Genomic DNA, 22,929 nt, shown 5'->3' with positions numbered 1-22,929 from the left:
GTGAGAGTGCCAGCTGAACTATTTACCTGTACTGCATGTCTGACTTATTGATGCATAAAGTGGCTGGTTTTATTTCCACCTTTTTCTTTGAGTGATCATATCTATATATATAAAGTTATTGCTTCAGTAATTTGATATATTCCAGGTGAGATTGATACAATATCAGGTTGTGATTATTTATGTTTAAAAAGCATACACACAAAAAACCCAGCAGAAATTAGCAACATTAACATAATTCACTACAAAAGACATAAACAGAAGGTTCTGTAGCTCCCCTGACAGTTCAAGCAATCATTCCCAGGAGACACACATCAGCCGAAAAATTAATAAATGAACTTTTTATCCTATCTTAAGCATGATTTCTTCTGCAATTAAAACAGGTTATCGCCTGCCTATATGTTTCTCTATTTATAAAATTATTTGAAATACAAAGTGTTGCAATGTCCAGATAGATAATTGCTTTTCTGAAGATACTGTTGGTGTCAAAAGGAAGCATATTTTTGATACATAACTGTCTTATTTAATCAGAACAAAAGCAGGAGGAAAAAAACTGCAATTCAGATAGCTCCAACTAGATGCAGGCAGCAAAGTCTCTGCATTTCTCCAAGAGTTACTGCTCTCACTATCTAATTTGATGATTAGCACTGAGTTGTAATTGGAACCAAAATCCCAAATCTCCATCTGGATCCTGCTCACAGCAGTATAAACACAGTTCAACACCTGCCTGTCTTATTTATATAAGAATCATGACTGATGTGTTTAAATGTCTGCAGTAATTTCCACCTGTCCATCCTGACTCTTGTTGATCACTGCCTCTGCTGCAGGGATCGATCAGCAGAGTGGGGAAGCATTTGGTTCATTCCAGAGCAATACCTGCTGCTCACTCAGCAACCCCATCAGTCAATCCATCTCTGCTTCTTCACAGCTGCTCCCTCCTCTTTCCATTCTTGGCCAAACATCACTTGTGCACCACCCAGGACTATCCTTTACCTCTAAAAATCAATCACCTCTGCAGTTTGTTCTGTAAGTAAACTTTAAAAAAAATAATCAATTTTGTGTTTAAGGTTTCTTATAATCTGGGTTTTTTAAAGGTTCTTAAAGCATAAGAGACTGCTTTTTAAAATTCAGACATCACGTATGGCTACTGTCTACAGGTACCAAAATTTATTAATTAATAATTAACTGTAATTGCAGATGAATTAAAAAAAAAAAAAAACACTGATGCAGAAGGGAAAATGGCAAGCTTTTACAGGGAATTGAAAATGGTTGGATGCAAACCTCTACCCTATCAAAATTAAAACTGGAAGTATGCTTTAATCTGTAAGCATGTAAAGGATGAATCCTGGATGTGGTCCCATACTGCACTGCAGAGAGTTCACACAACTGATGTGGGCAGCCAAGCCTCCCACCCCTTTCCTTAGGGAAAGTTCTCAGTGCAGTACAATGGAAGAGCATCACCTGCCTAATTCCAGGCAAGAAGTTGTTGGCAACAGACCCATGGACCATGCCTTGCTCTAACCCCTCCCAAGTGCATGCTCTGCAAGGATTGTTGGCAGAGCCACTCTCCTCGTGAAATCTAAACATCTCATATGTGTCAACTAAAAACACCCCAAACAAACCAGCAGCATTGGGTAAATATTCCTGTAAATGTACAAAGAGGTAGCAAAGACAGTCAGGATTTCTAATGCATCCTGGTTTCTGTTTCCAGTGCAGAAGCAACTCTTGAGCATGACTAAGATAACTTAGTCATAGTTCAGCTTCAAAGAGGGCCATTAAAACCATGGCATTAAAATCCCAAACACTAATTTACAGTAAGACCTTGAAAGGCCCCCAAAATACAGTGCATAACCACATTATTCTCTCACCTTTTTCCTCCCATGCTGTCACCCAATTATTACAGCACTGAAGCAGACACAACTTACAGCTATATATATATTCCTCTGTAAATCAGTGATCCTGTTAATTTTCCTTAATCTTGGCAAATGTGTAGCTCAATACCTTTCATTAATATTTATTAACTATTCTTTGCTACATTGAACTTTTAATTATTTAAATCACTAACATATAATTCCATAACTACAGGTTTTATTAAGTGCATTCTTCTTACCACTGTTCTAGAAGTGAAAAAAACAAAATGTTAAGTCCAAATTCCAAACCTCAAGATCTTTCAATACAATAAAGAAACAATCCAGTTTAATAAATGTAGTGAATGTCTTATCATCTCACAAACATAATTCATACAGTAAAAAGAAATATGTAGATTAAAATACCGTGTATTTTGATTTCAACCATTAAAAAACACACAAAAAAGTAGAGAGAACAGCTTGTAACTGATACACTGTGATTATTATTGACTTTTGAGGGTTTTTTACTCGCCAAGAGTCCTTTTGATCGTCCACAAAGATTATTTTTTCTGAAAAAATATTTCCTTCTAAAACAATATCTTTTCCCTATTCTTTTTCATATCACTATAAATTCCTAAACTAAATTGTGAGAAATTCCTAACTAAAATGTGAGAAAAGGCAGAACTTTTGCAAAAACACTTGTCCAGTAGTTATCTGACATTTAGGGGGAAAAAATCAAGTTATTTGTCCAAGGACAATTTTCTCATTCTAAACGTCAAATAAATGACAAAAGGACCAGCTCAGAATTCTCTTTCATACCTTTGGAATAAGATTCCTAGTCATATATCATAACTAGCTATTGAGTGAGATGGAAGGCAAAAAGAAAATGCCACCAAAAAAAAAGCTGTAACAATGAATTTCAGGTCTATTCGGCTCAGATGAATCCTTCTGTATTTCTATAGGTTTAAAAAAGAGAAAAAAGCAAAATAATCATAGACTCCTAGTCATCAGAAATAAGGCCTGAGGAGAAAGTGAATTGAGTGCTGGCACACTGGAAGCTGTTTCCTCTTCAAAAGATCAACAGGGAAGACAACATATTTCTCCATAACACAATTGTCTTCAGCTGTCCCTGAAATGATTGACAGCCAGCATTAAGCTTTAGGGATGCTCAGACGATATTTAATGTCAAGTTCAACATTGAATGCGCTTATATTTTAAGAACAACACCTGTTCCAAAGTCTTTGAATACTACTATCAGTCCCAGAAAACAGAAGGAGCCAGAAACTCTTGGCAAGATAAAGCCCAAAAGAAGACTTTTTTTTTTTACTGTTTAGAAAGTCTCTCTGCTCTCTGGGATTCGAGAATGTTGTGTTTGTTTCTTTATTTCACTGTGCCTCCCCTTCCTCCACTCCTTTCTCTTGCCACCCTTTCTTTTTTTCCTTATTTCTTATTTATTTATTTTTAGATTGAGTGGGCAAGAAACAAAATTACTCTGTGAGCAGGTTGTTCCTTACCTGCTTTTTTCTTTTAGTCACTTTAACACAAGGTAAGATGAGCTTGCTTGTGATAATGCAAAACTGCTGTAGAAACTGCCTTTGCTAACCTTTTCCAGGCTACAGCATATGTAATATATGTACTGTGTTTTCCCTTTAAAAATTCATTTTCTCAGACTAGTACTAGGAGCAGCAAATGCTCCGTAAACCCACATCTTGCCTGATTTATTTTAATATATTCATGTACATCTATTTGCTTACACTTCTACATGTGCTTGAGTCAGTGTTTTTGTTGTATTTCTATTCTTTATTGCCCCGAAAAATACTCCAAGCATCTTTCCTTTACATCCAAAAAGGCTGGGAATGCGTATAAAATTGCTACCTGCACAAATAAAATAAAAATTGATAAAATAGAAGTTGAATGTACAAATGTAGTGATAACAATAAAAGAAATTTGTTTTCAGGATAAACCTATTTACTCATTGAAATGCGTAGACAGAGAAAAACATAATATATATTTGGGGAAAGGAATAAAGGGACATTTACAGAAACTCTCCAGTGGGAGTCCATATAATCATCCATGGTTTAGAAATACTAAAAAATTTCTTCCACTCACACAAAGTACATGCACATTCAAATATATGTAACTTCAAATATACAGACTTGATTTGATCACTGTACTGTGTATCAGGTTTCTACCCAAAAACAATACAGAAGATAATATTCTTTTGTGACTCAGGAAAAAAAAAAGTCCCTTGTTTAATGAATATTTTCACTCTTAAATCTCAAATGCTTGCCTTGAATACAAATACAGAGTTTATTTCTCAAGTAATGATGTGTGCTATTAGTCCAACTTTATATTTATAATACTAACCTAAGACTGGTGTGATTACTGATTTATATAGCCTCTGAATGGAAGAACTACAGAATTATCATCCTGTCTTATTTTTGTCTAGCAAAAAATAAGAGAACATCACCCAAAAATTTGAATACATCAGTATTTTCTCTAGCAATAACATGGACTCTGAATAAAACATACAGAAATTACTATTTTTCATTATTTTAAAGTGATTGCACATTAAAAATAATGGCTGAATACATTTTTGTTTGCTTGAATCAAATCCTTAGGACTAGAACTCAAAAAATTAAGCAAAACATAGTCTTAAGATGCCTCGAAACCCTTCCAATTCCATCTTTCAGGTCCAATTTCAGCTTAAGTTAGAATCAGAAGTTACTCTAACTGCTGAAAGTGAAGAAAACCAGATGAAATGACCTTAAATTATGAAGTTCTACACCCCCAAAACTTGTGCCAAAAGAAGAGGAAAAGATTTTCCAGTTATCTGCCTAATCCAGCCATTTGGTTACTTCCAGCAAAGAGCAACAATACAACATAGGTTCCAACATCCAATCCCTCGTTTATATTAAAACCCATATTTGCCTTTTTAAATAATGGAGCTACAGCAAGGTGCAGTGCTGGTCACATCTTACGGAGAAAAGTAGAGAGAGGCAAGGTCTGCTTTTCTGGGGCTGTGAGTTGAGAACAGGCAATATTCTTTCCAGTGTTGACTGTATATTTTTCCAGTGACAAATGATTAATTCACAGCACCCCATTATTTACTTGTTCAAGGATGTGAGTAAAAGCACTAAACAATTCTGCATTAACATAGGAGCAACAATAGAAGCATCTTTGGAAATTTCCCTCTGGCCGACTGACCCCATCTCTACAACAAAGAACTTGACCAGCTTCCCTGCTCTTATTCCTTCAGAGGGACAGTTTGACAGACCACCTGATTTTCCACTGTCACTGCTTTGAAATCTCATTGACTTTGATTAATGCTTATCATAGTTTGAGTCACCCTTCCTTGGTCACAGGATTTTACAGAATCTCAGAATCAACTCAGTTGGAAAAAACCTCTGAGACCATCAAGTGCAACCTATGACTGAACACCACCATGTTTACACCAAGGGCCATATCCAGTCTTTCCTTACACACCTCCAGGGACAGTGAAGAATTTCTTTCTAACGTCCAACCTAAGCTTCCCCTAGGACAGCTTGAGACTGTGTCCTCTCATCCTGTCACTGGTTGCCTGGAAGAAGAGACCAATCTCCACCTGGCTACACCCTCCTTTCAGGCAGTTGTAGACGTGATAAGGTCTCCCCTGAGCCTCCTTTTCTCCAGGCTAAACGACCCCAGCTGCCTCAGCTGCTCCTCATAGGACATTCTCTCCCGAATCTTCACCAGCTTCATTGTCCTGCTCTGTACACACTCCAGCACCTCAATGCCCTTCCTCATTTGGGGGCCCCAGAACTGGACACTGTATTTAAGGTGCAGCCTCACCAGTGCCATGTATGAGGCTATGATCACTGCCCTGGTCCTATTGGCCTCACAATTCCTAATACAGGCCAGGATGCCAGTGGCCTTCTTGGCCACCTGGGCACACACTGGCTTATGTTCAGCCAGCTGTCACCCAGCACCCCAAAGGACTTTTCTGCTGGGCAGCTTTCCAGTCACTCTGCTCCCGGTCTGTAATTGGTGCATATTTTGTCTTTGTCAAGTGGACCATTCTGATCCTGGAGTATGATGAAAAGCTTCCTCCCCCCAGAAACTCAGTTGTTGCTTCCCTACATCTGACACCACTGCAATTCCTTGAGCCTGTTTGAGGGATAACCCCCAGGCAGCCAAGAAGCACTTTTCTGCTTTCGAAGTTTCTGTGATACTATTAAGCAGCACATTGACTGGGGTAGAGAGGATAGGATTCACCCTGAATGAGACAGAATTTGACAACAAAGTTGCAGAAAGTGTTAGTTCATTGGCTCAACTTAGCAGACATCACCAGTTTGTTTGTGAGACAGAAAAGCAAGTGCTGAGGGTAGCTGGGAAAGAGTGGGGGAGGAATCTGACCCTGCAATCTGGAAAGATCACTGCATACAAAGGCTTTCAGTCTGTACCAACTGACAATGATGCAAAAGAGACAACCTGGTTCTACCCACAGTGCCAGCAGAAGTATGCTGACATCACATTTGGTATGCTTAAATCTGTATGTTCTCATCAGGTACTTTTCAATCACACCTCAAGGGTAACTAAAACAATCAGAAAACTGATTCCATTTTATCAGGAAGGAAAAAAACACCAAACAGTTATGAAAATTGCTGCTTAGGTGCAAAGATCCTTTTGATAGTACTTGAGCACGATTTTAATTGGAAAATATATTTGAATGTAGAAGTACATGCTTAATTTGGAATCTGATCACATATGACAGACAGGAGATAATTATAGAACTTCAGCTGTCATTTCATAGTATAACCATACACAAAATTGTTGTTCTTTTTTAAATACAAATTAATAAGGCTATTTGCTGAATCTTTGTTAACTTTACTCCCTGAGAAAGTCTCACAAATTTTCAGAAACCACCACCTTAGTGTGTATTTAATCTATTTAAATAAATAAATAGTTCATGCAGATTATTTATGTACGTGTGTATATACATATATATGAAAACAATAGAACATAATTTCCTACCATGCAACCATTTCTGAATGCTTTGCCTAATCCAAATAGGGTTAAGAAGCAACAATATGCAAATTTTCCATTCACAAGCTTGAAGTGAAATAACTCACTTCAGACATTCAGTTTCATAATATTTGGTGGTGGAGTTAATTATAGGTTTATATTTGAAATATTTTTACACTTGAAAATGCTATTTTGTCTCGAAAATATAAAAAGAAAAACAAAACTAAACCAAGCAAAACCCTTAAACCACACACCACTCACTTGAAAATGCTTCTGTTTGTTTTCCATGTATACAATAAACACATTGTTAGCAGAGGGGACAAAAAGTCTTTGGATGACTTGGTGTTTACATTTTGCATGGAGAGGAAACATTGTGAGAAACCATTAACTTAAATTAAGATGTCAGGAACACAAAAGATATTTTTGAGTTGGAAAAAGGTATCGGTATAAAAGCACATAGGCAGAGCCAAGAGCTCTGCCTTGGAAATCCAGAGAAGCAAACCCTTAATGCTCCTCTTCCACATGTGCAACACAGGTAGTGGAAAATTTTCAGGAGACTTCTGCAATCTCCTGCACAGATTATATACAATAGTAACCCCCAAATTAATCTAATTGCTTTCTTTAGCACATGTTATTGGTTTTATATGTAAAGAATACTTATGTGTAACATACTGCAAAAAAAAAAAAAAAAAAACTACTGGGAGAATTTTGAGCAGCTGAAGCACCTGCCAAGAACTTGTTTTATATGTTTTTTGAGAAATGTAGTATTTCATAGTGTAATTTATAACTGCTAATTAGACGTAAATAACTGCAATAGTATAGTTTAAAAAGTTCTGTCAATGAAATTTTGACAATTCCGTGCAAAGCAAAGCATATTTTCTAATATTATCTGGAATCCCTTCTTGCACTTTTGCCCGGAATTAGAATTATCCCTCTTCTGGATTAAAGATGCATTGGTGGATTAGTCTATCACTGATGACAACATAATATATCCTTCCCAGAGGCTTAAACTGAAAAGAGGTCTGTTAACTACAGACTGTATTAAAACAACAGGAAAGAAAAAGAAGAAAAAAAAGGACATTGGATATGAGACCGTGTTTTAACATTTAAATATCATCATGTGGGAAGTCAAAGTTAGTGAAACATAACCTCAGGTTCAGTGCCATGGATCAATCCTACTCTTTCTACAGGCTGTATCACCTGTAAAACTAGTAAAGCATGGGACTTATTCCTGCAAGGATTAGCCATGCCTACTACTTCTAGATTTATCCACCTGAGCAAGCTCAGGAATACCAGCCACACAGGGAATTTAAATAAAAAATAAATTGGTTTTAACTTTTCTACTTGAGGGTCAGATATGTACACACATTTTGAAAAATCATGCTTTTGGCCAGTTAAAGAAGTATTAATTTTATATTTAAATTTAGCATTTCCAAAGCAACAAAGCAGATGAGCTGTTTCTGAACTACTTTCTATTTCTGAAACTTTGTTTCAGATGACATGAAGTTGATTCACCACTTTAACACTCTAAAGGAGATGTTACGTTATTCTGTATTTTAAGAGACATGCCAGCAGTTTTCCATAGAATGGTATCTTCCTGCAATGTTTTTTTTTAGGTATAAAACCACATAGTATATAAAGCATCTTCCTGTGTGAACATCCTGGAATATTTCACATGCCAATAATTGTACAATGACAACTTCTAGAATACACCTGTTTAATATTTAAGCCAGATTCTGGAAAGCTAACTAAAAAGAAATATTTCAATGACTCTAATAAATAGATAATGTGCTGTACTTTCTGGTGAACTTAAACACCTAATTACATTCTTTTTCAATTATATCCCAGGAAAAAGTAGATGAGTTGCTAGCATTAAATTTCAATGTAAGACACTGGGGTCTGTTTTTTGTTTAAGAAAAGGTCAGTCCTTCACTTCATGAAAGTCAGTAATATCATTGGCTTAAAAAGGTTGTTCAATATGGGTGTAGAATCCAGCTAAGAAATAAGCTTTCTACCACACTCGCCTGTTGGTGTCACTGAGAAGATGGGAATTAGACATTTTTCTGGTGTTTTATTTAATGAGACACCTGGATGTCATCACTAATATTGCTTGCTAAATTGAATCTTTGAAGAACAGTATAGAATATGTGATGTGTTTGTGTGTACAGCTCACAGACTGTGTGCTACATCCTTTGAAAGGAAACCATTGTGAAAGGGGAGGGTCCTCAGCACAAAGAAGGGAATAATTGCTTTTCTGGGAAATGGCAGTATCAGCAACAAAACTCTAATAAGAGCCACATGCTTCAATACACAGTAAATAATACTCATACACTTTGTAGAAATAAAAGGTTGGAGGATGGGGGGAAAGGACTTTGAGTTCTGTAGTCAAAGGAATTTAAAGGTACATCTAAGTAGTCTTATGAGAGATTGCTTTATAGTGAAGTATCAGTTACACACAACCCTGGATCATAATTATCCTCAGACTAGCAGAGCAGTTATAATGCAGTTCTGTGCTTCTCTGCAATTGATCTCTGTGACTGCATCGTTTTCTTGACGTTTTACAACTTGCTGATTCAGTAATCACAGTTCAGCTGTCTTAATCACACAGTAATTGAACCATAGAGAGAATGCCAATAAACAAGAAGATACCAAAACAATTAGATAGCAATGTTTTCAGTCAAGAAACAGCTAACAGCAACTCAAATCTGAGTTTATTCTCCACTATCGATGTCTAGATATCTTGGAATTAAAGGGAAGGCAGTCCATTTTGGCCCAAATCCGCTATCTCCCTGCTCCTTTAATTATGCGCGAGCCCCGTTGAAAAAGAAACAAAAGTCAAGAAACAGGCGGGTCCTCCCGCACGGCCGGAGGGGGAGCACGCCAGCCGTGCCGGGAAGGCAGCGCGGGGCCGGGGGAGCTGCCCGGCGGGGCCGAGCGGGAGGAGCCGTGCGCGGCGGGGAGCGGAGCGGAGCCCGGGCCGGGACCCGCCCAGGCCGGGACCTGTCCGTGGTCCTGCAGCCGGGCAGCCAGCGCTGCCAGAGCCACTGCCCGGGGGTCCTTGGTCCCTTCCCGGCTGCCTGCCTCCGCCAACGCCCTGCAACAGCTGCTGTCACTGCTGAGCCCGATTTACAGAAATTCAGCTTTTGGGGATATTTCGAACCCCCTCAAGGCTGGGGGTACTTAACAAAAATAAATTCCCCAAACCTCCTACCAAAGCCCTGCCCAGGCTCTGAGGGTGCCTTTCCCTGGCGGTCTCTCGGCTGCCCAGGGCGCGGGGGAAGCCCCAGTCCAGCATGCAACTTTCCTGCAGGGAGCCGGGCTTCTGCCCCCTCGGAGCCCCCGCGAAGTGGATCGAAGACGGAGGGGACCTGGCGCCGTCCTCGCCTGCAAAGCTATGGAGAAGCCAGGCAGGAGAGCGGGAGAGGTTGGGAGCTCCCTCGCCTCGACTTCCTCATTGCCGGCTTCTGGTAGCAGGGAAATCCCCGGGGGGCGCAGGGAATAGGAAGCTGCCACCGTACGCGCAGTGCCCCCCGTGCATCCCCTTCTCCGTCAGTCCGGAGCCCCAGCCCGACTCACGTGTGCCGTCAAACCGGGTGGCGATGGTGTCGAGGAAGGTGTTCTGGGGTGCCAGTAATCCCTTCATAACCGGCATTTTTCCAGCGCGGTGCGAGGTTCCCCATCAAAGTTTGTCTACGAGGGTGGCTCGAGAAGAAAGTGCAGAGGGCGCCCGGGGGAAGGAGGGAGGGAGGAGGCGGAGGGATAGGGAGGAGAAGGAGGATGGGGATGCCGCCGCGCCGCCTCCGGCGCTGGGAGCCCCCCGCTCGTCAGCCGGGCCCCGCACAGCGCTCCCGCCCCGGGGAGCCGCGCACAGGTGCGGAGCCGCGCCCCCGGCCGGCAGCGCCAGCTCCCCCTCCCCGCACCCCTCCAAAGGCAAGGGGGAAGGGGGCGCCTGTGGAGAGCAGCCGTGAGGAAGGACGGGCGGGAGGAGAGCAGGGAGCTGGGGAAGAGCCACCTTTATCCACCTGTAGCCGAGCCGGGTGGGGCGGGGCAGCGCAGGGACCGGCGGCCCCGGGGGCGACGGAGCCTCCTCCGCCCCCGGCAGACCCAGACACGTTTCGGCTTTAGCACCTGAGAAGGGTCCCAGGCATCTCAGCTCACAGGCACCCTGTTATATGAGTAACGATATCGCAGGGTAAAGGACGGGCTTACTTTGCTGCAAGGAGAAGAAACACCCGTGGTAGATAGCAAATGCCTCTGGAGGTGCTCATTGGAGAGTGAGACTGGGACATGGATAATTCTCCACCAGTTGTGTGGCCTCAGACATTATTTGCATGGTTAGGCTATTTCATTTATTTAAGGAATAGGCATTTTTCTGTGACTGTCAGTACATCCTATAGCATTCTTTCAACATTCTTCCCTGAAAAATTCCTGAAATATTTTTTTTTCTGCCAGCCAAAGAGAGAATGAATACATATCCTAGCCCAGAAAGTCTAATGTATAAATTCCAATAAGTAAATAGGTAACAATAGTAATAAAGAAGTGGCATTCCATATTCAGATGAGTAACCTGCTCATACTGATACCATGGTTCTTTAAATGCTGCCAGATAACTCTCCATTACTACAGTCATTTCACTTACTGTAGCAGCAATGGCAAAACTTCCCCATGTTCTTTCAGGATTAAAAGTCCTTAGAGAAGAGAAGTAGGAGTACACTCCCTAACCTACAAAGTCACTGTGCAGAGGAAGCATTTTGGGTTCTTGATATTTTACAGTACTGCTATTTGTATATTTTACTATACCTATTTATTTAGGATTCTCTCTTTCTCCAGATGGTTAGAAGACTTTGATTTCCACTTTTTAGCGTAACAAAAGGGAGAGGTTACAAAAGGGAAAAAATGGTCTTTGTTTACAATAGATAATGAAACCTAAAAGCCCCCAAGAACCTCAGAAAATGCTGATGCACAGGGTTTCTAGTACAATATAAAGCCTACCCATGGTAACCTCACCTTGGCTCTGGAGAATGTAGCAGTATTTTGCTGACATCATGAATCTGTCCAGTTGCCCTTGTACTAGAAGCCTTTCACAAACTTGTTGATATAGCACTGCCAGAACAGTTTTCAGAAGGAGCACATGAACTGAGAGACTGCCTGTACAGTACTTTGGAAGTCCTCAAGGTCTCAGAGTACTATCAGCTTCTTGCAACCTGATAATCTTCAAATTCATGTTAGCCTTGTCCTGAAAGTATATAAGCAGCAGCCTTGTCCTTAAAATATACAATTTTTAATACCAGCAATTTTACATTTTCATTATTATTCTCATATCTTCCAGTCTGATATAAGCAGAGTCATAAAATTAATTTCTACTGATAGTTTTCCATTTATCCTCTCTGGCTAGTTGGGTTTGATGGTACATGTACTCATTAGTGAAATAAAGAAAATCCTGTTTCAGTACGTGGAAAACCCTGAAAAGCATGATCAGGTTTTCACTTCTGCCAAAGTGCTCAGCAACAGAGGTTGTTAAGATAAATCCAAACCTTTGAAACCTGACAAAAGAGTTGCCTATGTTGTAGGCTGTGGTGCTGCAATTGTGTTTCAGTTTGCATTTTTTTCCAGGGCCTGCCCAAACACCATTTAAGTAGGGATGCAGTGAAAGAGAAAGGAATGCATTCTCAGTCCTAGTACAGGCAGTCAGGAGAAGAAAACCCATATATACATTTAAACATATAAGTGTATTTCTCAATTTTGGTCATCACAAAAGGGAAAAGAGACAATTTTCCAGGGGAGTCAAGTTGTTGCCTGATAAGTCTGCAAGCCCATAAATGGCCACACCAAGTCTGAGCTGTAATCATAGTGTTTTAAGGGCTGTATGACATAACAGCTTCAGTAAGTTTAGAGTTTTATTAGAAGCTCATGGAAATTTCTTAATCACGAGACAAAAAAATCTTTTAATAAGGCCTTAGGACTTAACTTGGACAAAGAATGCCAAACAGTTGTGCAAACACACAGCTCAGAAAGGATGGATAAGTGCCAAAGTAGTTACATGGCATATTCCATGATGATGGGGTGAACACAAATTAGTTATTGAAATTCACCACTAGCCAGGGGGATGTGATAGCAACGGCAGTGAAAGCTTTACCAACAGGGAAATTCTGCTGATGCACAAGAGGGAAGTATACCAAATGCTGCTGAAAGCATCTTCATCTCTGAGAACTTCAGGAAAGAAGAAGAAAGTTTGCTGTTCTTTAGAAGTACCCACAATCATGCCATATGTTATAAATTGCTTATGGAAATGGCTACATACCATGAACAACTAGTAACAATTAAGGTCCTAAAAATTGTGTTTGTGCTCTATGTATCACAAAGCAACCACCCAAATGCCTCTGAAGTAGAATAAAATATATTACCAAAATAATGTACATAAAAGGGCTCAAAGTACAAAAGATGATAAATTGAAGTGCAGTATTCTATTTTGCACTTGTATTTAGCATATTCTAGAGACTTTTACTCATAAGAGTAAAATCCTCCTTAATCCAAACTGGTACTTCAGAGAGTTTACTGCAAAACACAGAAGCTTAAAGTTGCTCAAAGCAAACAAATTTAACAGGCTAAAATTTCAGTGAGCAATGAAGAAATAGTTAAGAAAAGCAGACAAGAGCTGAGTACAGGTAAAAGAGAGGTAAAGGGAGCAACTGAAAGTTTGCAGTCAAGTCCTAGAAAATGATTTTTCACCTTTAAACAAAAAGCAAGCTAGGGACTCTGAATAGTCACAGTCACAGACACAGACATATATATATATATATATATATATATATATATATATATATATATATATATATAAATGTTTCAGGAAAATTAAACTAAAAACCCAGGTGATTTTTGTCTTGTTTCAAGAAACCAGCTTTCAATTTTGCTGTATTAATTTCTAATATCTGGAATATCTGGACATAGTGCCTAATATAATACTTATTTTTGCTGGCAAGGACACGTAAGCAAGAGTTGGAATCTAACTTTGATTTTTTGAATATAAATCTATATCCAATTTATGTAAATAGCCCACTCCCCATATTCCTTTCTTTTTCACTGTCGAGCATTTGGCTGAATTCAAAAGCATAAATATATGTAAGAATATATGCATAAGAGCTACAGATAAACAGTACCAAAGCTGAGAAATTAAGTACTGATAGCACTGCTGCTACTCTTCAGGAACCCATTAGCACTGAGAGATTGCAAATGAAGTTTTCTCAGGGGCTTGGAGTTTAGACCAGAAGGACTATCTAAGAAAATAAGGTTTGCCACTTCAAATTACTCAACAGTATATAAATAAAATCTCAGCCATACATTTCCCCCTACTTTTCCACAGCTACTTGGGCACTCAACATAGCACATTACATTGTGAGGCATGGCATAAACTATATTATTGCTTGTTACCCAGAAATGTGGGCAGGGGCAGAGTTTTAAATAAAATATAAGCAAGGAGCACCATGTTGTAGCATTTTTGCTCATAACTTTTCTTCATTTACGATTTAGCCAACAGAACTTTTCCCAAATTTTGTTATTAATATTCCACAGTATCATGAAGCAAGAAGTCAGGAGTTGCTTCCCTGGCATAACCATTTGACCTCAACTTACCTGCTACAATTATGCAAATAAAAGCAGATAGTGAAAATCAAATTAACAAGGACTGCCTGCAGCTTACTTTTGTGCTTGAAATTGCCACCCACTTATTTGTTTGTTAACCCTGGCATCCAGTGGAAAAAGAAAGGAATTATGAAAAAGCCTGAAAATACTAGGAAATGGCAAAGAATGGCAACCTGCTGTTCTTCTGCAATTAACAGATTAAGTTAGTCTGAAATAGTGTGTGTTATGAATATTATCCTGATAAATGATTGTTGTGCTTCAAGAAATGCTGGCCCCTGCCTTTTGTTGTGCATAAGCCAACAAGAGAACTTTTCAAGAATAGAGCTGCATAATTAAAACTCTGACAAACAAGGGACGGTTTGGGTTGAAGTTTAAATGCAAAGCCAGTACATCTGGCTCAGGAGGAGACTAAGTTCCTACAAACCAGAAGTTGCAAGCAAACAGAAGAATCCATACATGGTGGTACTTTGAATGAAGTTAAAGATTCAAACCTCACTTTTCCTCTGCTCTTGGCCGACATCCATTAAACATTTTGGCAAAAGCCTAATTTCTCTTTAGTACTGGTGTTAAAGGATGAAAACCTGATGTTCAGAGACATGCCATTTACTAATATACTGAAAAAGCACTGTGGTAGATGCACAAGGTTCTAATTACACTGATATCACAATCGTATTAGGCTGCAATTTATGCATTTGTTTTATTTTGACATATATAGGTAATCATGGATAAGGTTTAATTCCATTATACATCTTGCTCAATTAAGTAGATTAAAGATGTATACAAAATTGATTTGTGTTCTGTATGGTTAGAAAGCTCTTCATACATTCACAGACCCAGGTTTCATGTGTCCATTGGATTTACAAGGAGAGAAGATGCTGTCTCTTGTTTTTTACAAAGTCGAAAATAAATTAAGATCTAAAGGTATCTCTGTTGTCAAATAAAAAAAAAAATGGTTCAATAGAATAGACTATCAGACCTCAAAATTAATAACATTATAAAATTTCTGTTTTCCACTTTCCTTTCTATAAAAGCAGAATCATAATTTCACCTCCAAGGATAGTGTGGATATGGTTAATGTTCACAAAACAAGAACATTTCACAAAAACCTCTGATAAAGCTCGAAACAAAATAGCAATTGTTATTGAAGAGATTGGATAGCATTCAGAAAGTTATTGAACCATATTTCAAACAAGAAGAAATTAAGAAGACACTCAATTGCTCTAACATTAATTGAGCACCATCATGTGGGGAAAAAATCATTGTTTATTGGAAAAAAGTACTGCATAAAGGAGAAATGTACCTCTATGCACAAAATTAGCATCCAAAGCTGAATAAACAATATCTGTTTTGAGTGGAGTTTGGTTTTCATTAGAAAACAAAACCAAAACCCCCAGCAAACTAAAACGAAAGCCCTCCAAAATAATACTACTATTATTAAATAAAAAGTAAAATTAAATCACTACACTACAGTTCTGGTAACAAACCTTATAGTTAACGAAATAGGAACAGAATTTTCTCCTTAAAACTGTTGCAATAAAATAAAGATAAAAAGAAAGTTGAATTCAGAAGAGACTGAGGCATTGTAATTGCTTATTTTGTATTTACTGGGTATGAAAGACATCATAAGCCTTTCACTGTGGCATTAGAGGCAATGTTGATGTTAAAGGATGTAGATTATTCCACATCTCAAAAAAGTGGCCAATTCAGTTCAGATTATTCCACATGTCAAAAAAGTGGCCAGTTCAGTTAATTTTGTTCCAAATTCTTTCTTTTGGAAAGGAATGAATTCACTTAGTGAATATCAAAATAGCTGTTGACAATATTCTTTATAGTAATATCAGAACTTCTCTTTTTTATGACCTAGAGTTTAAAATACTTTCATTATAAAATGTAATCCATTACCATTTATTTGCTTGAATTCAAAGAGTACAATACCAGAATGATTTGCAAGGCAAGACTGTGCTCAGAGAAAACCAAGGAGAACTCAGTCCAAAAGTTTAAGGGGTGATACTGATTGGATAAGAGACATGGAAGGATGCTTTGAATACAGAATAATCACAAGCACAGCTCTAGATATGGGATTTTCTCTTAAGCCTTAAACATCATCTTCCTACATGGAGGTGAAAAAAGTGATTCCTCCCACAGATCCCTCCAAGTTAATTAGAATTTGTGCTACCATACTTCTACACAGATATCCCCTGAACACTGGGAAATAGCTATCTAAATTTCATTATCACATTCTAAATACCATTATTGAAAAGCAGCTCCAAAGACAGAAAAAATCCCTTCATAAGTACACCCATTTTAAAATCTTTAAACCAGATCAGTCTAAAATAATTTCTTCTGTTCCTTACCCAATATTTTTTGAGCACAATTTATATTGTGTTTAAGCATCTTCAACATCTCCAAAATAACTTGCATGACTCAGCCATATTTTTCCTGATTTGCACCAGTGCAATAAAGAGCAAGATGAGACACACCAGCTGGTTTGACTTTATTAATTTTTCTGACCTGCAAAGCACTGTGGATAATGCTGAAAGAATTAAGCAGTACAGCTATGCTGGTCCCTAGCACTGTTGTAGTGCTGATGTGAATTAAGATTTTGGTGACCACCCATGAAGTGACAAGAGAGCAGGAAGTGAGAGCAACAGTGTTTGTTATAAATCACTGCAAGTCACGAAAGACTACCAAGACACAGAATACTCAAAAGGAAATAGAATAGTACTTCACTAGATGTCATCTTCAGATTTATCAGTGCAATTGCCTTGACAGAGAAATCATTAATAAGAAGCCTGGGTGGCATTATTAGGTCTTCTTCCTTCTTTTCTCTTAGATTTTACTGCATTTTAAAAAGTGAAAATCTAATATTAAAATATAAGGTTAATGTTTAAAACAAGTTAAAAGCATTGGAAAATTCCAAGCTCATAATGTACAAGTATTTTAATCACTTCATATCATAAAGACACAGAAATTAGTGCTGCGATGTATGTACTTTTAATAGACTTTTATATTAATATATATATTAGACCTGACATCTAATTTATCTACCAAAAACGTCCTCCTAGAGAGACATAGATGAAAATTCTCTTATATTTAAGGGTTTTGATGGTAAATATGAATACCACTCAATTACGTGGCTTGTTTGGGTGTTAAGAGTAATAGCACATTTTCTCTAAGGTGCAATTGGCAAGCTTTGCAGAAGTCAGCAATAACTTGAAGTCAGATATTAATTTTTGCTTCTGAAAGTTCCCAACAGAGAAAACTGAAGTTTTCCCCATTATGTAACTATAATCAGCATATTTTTTTAGTACCTTTCATAATATCTGAGCAATAACTGGATGATGTGAACTTAATTCTTTTAGCACTGTTTTACACTGAAATAATTCAGGATCAATACTTATGGCAGGTCAAATGTACCTTCTGCTTCAATACATATAGTAAGTGACCTTAATTGACATGTACTTTAAGGTACCTTGAGATGTTTAATCTTTGTCATAGAAGACTGTAAATACAACGATCACAGAGATAGAAAAGTATATTTGATGTATCATTAAAATGTCATGAGCAGTAGCTTAAGAAAATTCCCAAATTGTTAGAGAAAAATGTGTTTAACTCAAAGAGCTATTACTATAGTTCCAAAATACCTGTCTATAAAGTGTAAATGCACTTTAAAAACCCCAAGATGATTTATTAGTATAAGTACAGACTCACCAAGATCAAATGCTTTGCCAAGAGTTAGTAGAAGAAATAATGAATTTGTCAGACCAGTGAATGTAATACCTGTTCCTAATTGAAGAAAGAGTGAAGGAGATGAGGGAAAAAAAGAAGTACTGATTTAAAAAATATTTAAAGTGGATTAGAGTTTTTTCAAGAATCCTTGCATCAAGTAGACTAAGTAAAATTGGTAACAATACTGCAATACATACATTCTTTCAGAAATAGAAGAAAAGTGCCATTTTCCACAGATTTTAGATAAAACCTTTGTTAACGACAGTTCAGGTTACATGACTTCTCGATTATAACAGTGATAACTGAATTTTCTTCTACTTAAGTCAATTGCATGACTGTTTAAAAATAAATTGAAAACCCCTACAACACAAGAAATCCTCTACAACCTTTTGTTTTGCAGTAAATCTTACTTCTACATAACAAGTTCTTCAGAAGACAGCAGTTAAACAGCAAGTAATTAAGGAAAAAGAGTCTAACTTGATCCATCGAGGCTGTAACAGATCAGCCTTAATACTGATTGATTTGCTTTTTAATCTTCTCCAACTCATCAACTTCTTTTCCATCTTAATAAGAGTTTCATTAATTATTCTTCTCATGAGGCCATTTAAACAGAAGAACCAGTAGATACTTCAGTAGTCAGAAGAAATGTTTCTCTATCTGGAAGATAAGACAAGTCTCCAAAAATAAGTCATACAAACTACCCTGTTTTCACCCTTATTAGAAAAACATATATCTTACTCCCTTGTTTTGGAGAGATTTTCATCAATGTGTCTTCCCTGAATGTGTACTTTGAGTTAGACATTTGCAAAGAGGAACACTGCAAAAGGATAGAGGTAGACAAAGAAGACTGCAGGAAAGAAGTTTCACTGTTCAGAGAAGAAGAATCTCAATGACTAAGGCAAAGAATTGGAAAAGAAGTCCTGTGGAAGTAGACAGTTAAGGAAACATCTAACAGGCGAAAGTTACTATGTTTGGCACAGGACTGAGGTTTGGACTAAATCTGTTGTGCAGCACTCATGACAACAGGCAAAACAGGGTTTAAGTAGGAGGAGATGAAATCAAGGCAGAGGAAAGTGGGAAGAACACCAGGTCTAAGAATGAAGAGGAAGATTCAAGCAATGCTTAATCGTGCAGAGGCCAGGAAAAAAAAGAAGGAAAAAATAAAAATACAGCTTTTTTGTCTGTAACTGAAACAGTTGCGAGAACGTGGAAATCAGGATTAAGGGGAGTTTTATGCTGCAATCACATCCATCTAGTTTTTGTGTGCTCAGCAAACCCCCAACAGGGCAGAAACAGGTTCTTTTTGGACTTTGTCTGAAGAAATGAATCTTGAACTCCAGTCAGCTCCAAAATACACTGCAAAATAGTCTGCATGACACTTGAAACCTGAAGAATTCTTGGTTTTATTTCGATTTTGATCTGTCCCAATTTTTTTCAATATTTCAAAGAATTTGGGATTTCAGATGTGTCTGTCCTCTATTAGCTTACCTTCTACATAAAATCTTCCTTATACTTTATATATTCCATCTATAAGCAGTGCTCTGATGCTACAATGGATCCAAGCAAGTAAAGCCTCAGGTATGCACAGGAAAACTAGTATGGCATAATAGGTAGGTGTAAGGATTAGACTGAAGATCATATTATAGGATTAGGACACATATACATGCAATGGATTTTGTAGGAAATTACCAGCCTTGCAGTAGCTGCAGCCTCAGAGTCCTATTTATAGTATAATCTACTCCCTAGTCAGGTTGAATTAATATCCTTATCCTTTTTGCATAGACAAGTTGGTATATTCCTGGTACAATTTTGAAGACTAATCTTTTATCTAGGATGGCATTTGCTGTTACAGTGCAGTTTAAAGCTCAGTACAGAATTTGTGTCAGCACTTTTTGTCCCATGAAGAGCTGAAATTAAAACATTAAAGTAGATAATGTAGCCATGGTCCAGAAAAAAGCTCACAGCTTCTTCCAGGCTCATAATAACTGAACAATATAAAATCCATGGGTACTATATAAGTATTGTTTTGAGACTTCATGGCCATGGAAACGGTTTCCCAGGTGTTCTTCTGAAACACATTTATTTTCCAAGGAATAATATTTTATTCTGCTGCTTGTATTAAAAAACGTCTTTATATTAAGGTTTAAATTAATTAGTTTCATACTAAGGAACAGAAACCTGTGATCAGGTTCAAGTATTTGATCTAGTGTCAAACAGCAGAGGTGAGAATTATTCTATCTAGTGATTTAGTGGGATCAAATAATGTGGAATCAAATTCAAGGTGAGCTGAAACATTCAGGATTTGGACAGAATTCATTTTCCCACCTTTTGGTACTTAAGTTTTTCTACCAGGTTATCCAAAGGAAACAACAACCAAAAGCCTCACAAAAATAAGCATCACAAACTTCCTCAAGTGAACTAAGAAATATATAAACATTATGATCTGGCCTTTATGTATATCTCCACTATCTGATCATCTGTCAGAAGATTGAATGTGGAAAATTAAGGGAACCTCTACCATACAATTTGTTTGAAGCTATATATACACAGGTAAACATGCAGTTTATGGTGTTATCTCATTGGCATTAGCTTACAATTTTGCTAAGTAAATTTAATATTACTAAAATATACACTTCTAGGCTCCTGCAATCTAAACAGCTGTTTTTTTCATTAGAGATTTAGGTATTTATTAGACAGGTTAAGAAACAGATATTATCTATGCTCTGTAAATGGTTGGAAAGATAAATTTACAGCTGGAACATTCTAGAGTTCACTGCTGTGGGCAGAGAATTATCTTTTATTAACTGATCACAGTAGTTTTCGTTTGTTATAATGTTTTAGCAGTTGAGATAAGCACTTTGCTCTTTCCTCCCTAATTTTCAAAACATATAGTTTTTGTTTATATTTTATGATATGTGCAGACTAAACACTTGAATAACTTGTAAAGAACTGAAACGTGATCATAACTATTGCAGAAACCAGGGTTTAGGAGCTTTGTCTCAGTTACAAGACAAAAGGAATTACTATAATAAATAAGTGAAGAGTCCATGAAAATACCTGCTGAAAAATCCAAGGTTTGTAGTGATATAACTGATATAACATATGGCAAACAAGAAAAACAAGCATTTGGCAATCAACAGGCCATAGCAGGCTATTAAAAAAGTAAAAGGAGAGTCCTATTGCCTTATTCTATCATTTTCATTTAGTATTTTTCTTGGACAGAACTGAAAAAAACAGAATACAATGTCTAAGCTGTCACCTAATAACTGCCAACCTGCCTTTGGAATTAATTCTCTCCTCTTTGACAAGACACAGAAAGTTTATGAATTTATATTGTGGTTCTCAGATTTATTGTAATAACTTTTGACTAATCCTGTTGTTCTTCACAAACATTTAATTTCAAAACTCTGAACACGTCTTCCAAATTTGGAATATTTGCATATTTGAGTACACTTCCAGACACTGGAATGAATATTCTACATTTGTCAAGGCTGCTAAATATTGATGTCCTTCTCTTAAAAAATCATCTCATTCAATTTCACATAGTAACAAGCTTATTCTAACACCTCTGATATTTGGGCCTCTTATCCTACCTAAAATAGCACAAAATGTAAGATTGCATTTGGATTTTCACATTCTTTAAAGCAAAACATGGACAAGCATTGCAATTCACATTAATTATTACCACATTTTCTTCCTCTGAAGAAGACATTAAATAATTTTTGCAATTTACTTTTTGTTTATCTTTGGGATATTTTTATCTTTACTAAAGCATTTTGTGACTAATAGGTGAGAATTACAAGAATTACAGTAGAGAATCTTGCCATATCAGAGTTGAGATTGCAATATCATATTGAGTAAAATAAAGCGCAAGGATCAGCTTCAGCCTATTCAAACTTCAATTAGGGTCAGGTAAAACACTAAGTTCAAAGTACTAACAACTAAAGATCAAATTTTTAAAGGTTTTTAGGTGATTAAAGAAGAAGGTGGGAAAGGTACAGGATTTACAAAAATGATTATTTGCTTTGTGTAATTTTGCCTCCTGAGGACCACGTGTTTTTTTCTGTAAGTCCCAATGGAGGCATGAGAAGTTGTTCTCACTTTCTCCTCCACTGTGCATGAAGCAAATTATTTGCTTCAGGACCATATAGCCATCAGGACTCCAATTCTCCTTCTCCCCAGTCTTAATATTTCCCTGTAATCATTCCCTCACCTTTGCTTATGCAGCCCATTTTGATAAATATGAGTGAGGCAGGCTGCTCCAAGGACCACCATCCCAGGCAGTGCTGGACAAGTCAGCAGAGAGCAGAGATGAGTGATTAGGGGCAGGAACCTCTTCAGCCATCCAGCAGCAGCAGCTGAAGGAGGATGCAGTCAGACCCTGAACACTTTGGAAGTCTGGCCTTTGCATCATGCGTGATCTGGGCCCTTATCCTCCAGTGTAGTTACACCACTAAAAGAACAGCCTTACCACAAGGAACATGAAGCAATTTTAATGAGAATATAAGAAGCACATGAAAGATTCTGGAAAAAAATAACTTAGAAGAAAAGCTTTGAAATATTAATTTGGACCAGCTGCTTCCTCAGGTGAAAATACACGCTAACGACCTGCTGATTGATAACCAGTTCCATCATTCATGTGGTTTTGGGTTATAGAAGTGTGGTAGAAGAAATTGGATATTATTTTCACAGCTAGATGTGCCTCCATTTTCTTA

At 37.6% G+C, this 22,929-nt stretch overlaps 1 protein-coding gene across 1 annotated transcript in view; it reads right to left on the bottom strand.

Annotated features, from left to right (window-relative positions):
- Window positions 1–10,500, bottom strand: part of KCNH8 (potassium voltage-gated channel subfamily H member 8) — a 174,966-nt gene extending 164,466 nt beyond the window's left edge. The window contains exon 1 of the mRNA XM_053979069.1: window positions 10,425–10,500. Coding sequence (XP_053835044.1) covers window positions 10,425–10,500 — 76 coding nt within the window. The remainder of the gene's footprint in view (window positions 1–10,424) is intronic.
- Window positions 10,501–22,929: the final 12,429 nt, after the last annotated feature.

The sequence above is a fragment of the Vidua macroura genome, chromosome 1, assembly GCF_024509145.1.
Source record: "Vidua macroura isolate BioBank_ID:100142 chromosome 1, ASM2450914v1, whole genome shotgun sequence".
In the NCBI taxonomy this organism is placed as follows: domain Eukaryota; kingdom Metazoa; phylum Chordata; class Aves; order Passeriformes; family Viduidae; genus Vidua; species Vidua macroura.
The sequence above is the reverse complement of the archived record's forward strand: the minus strand, read 5'-3'. Positions and strand labels throughout refer to the sequence as shown.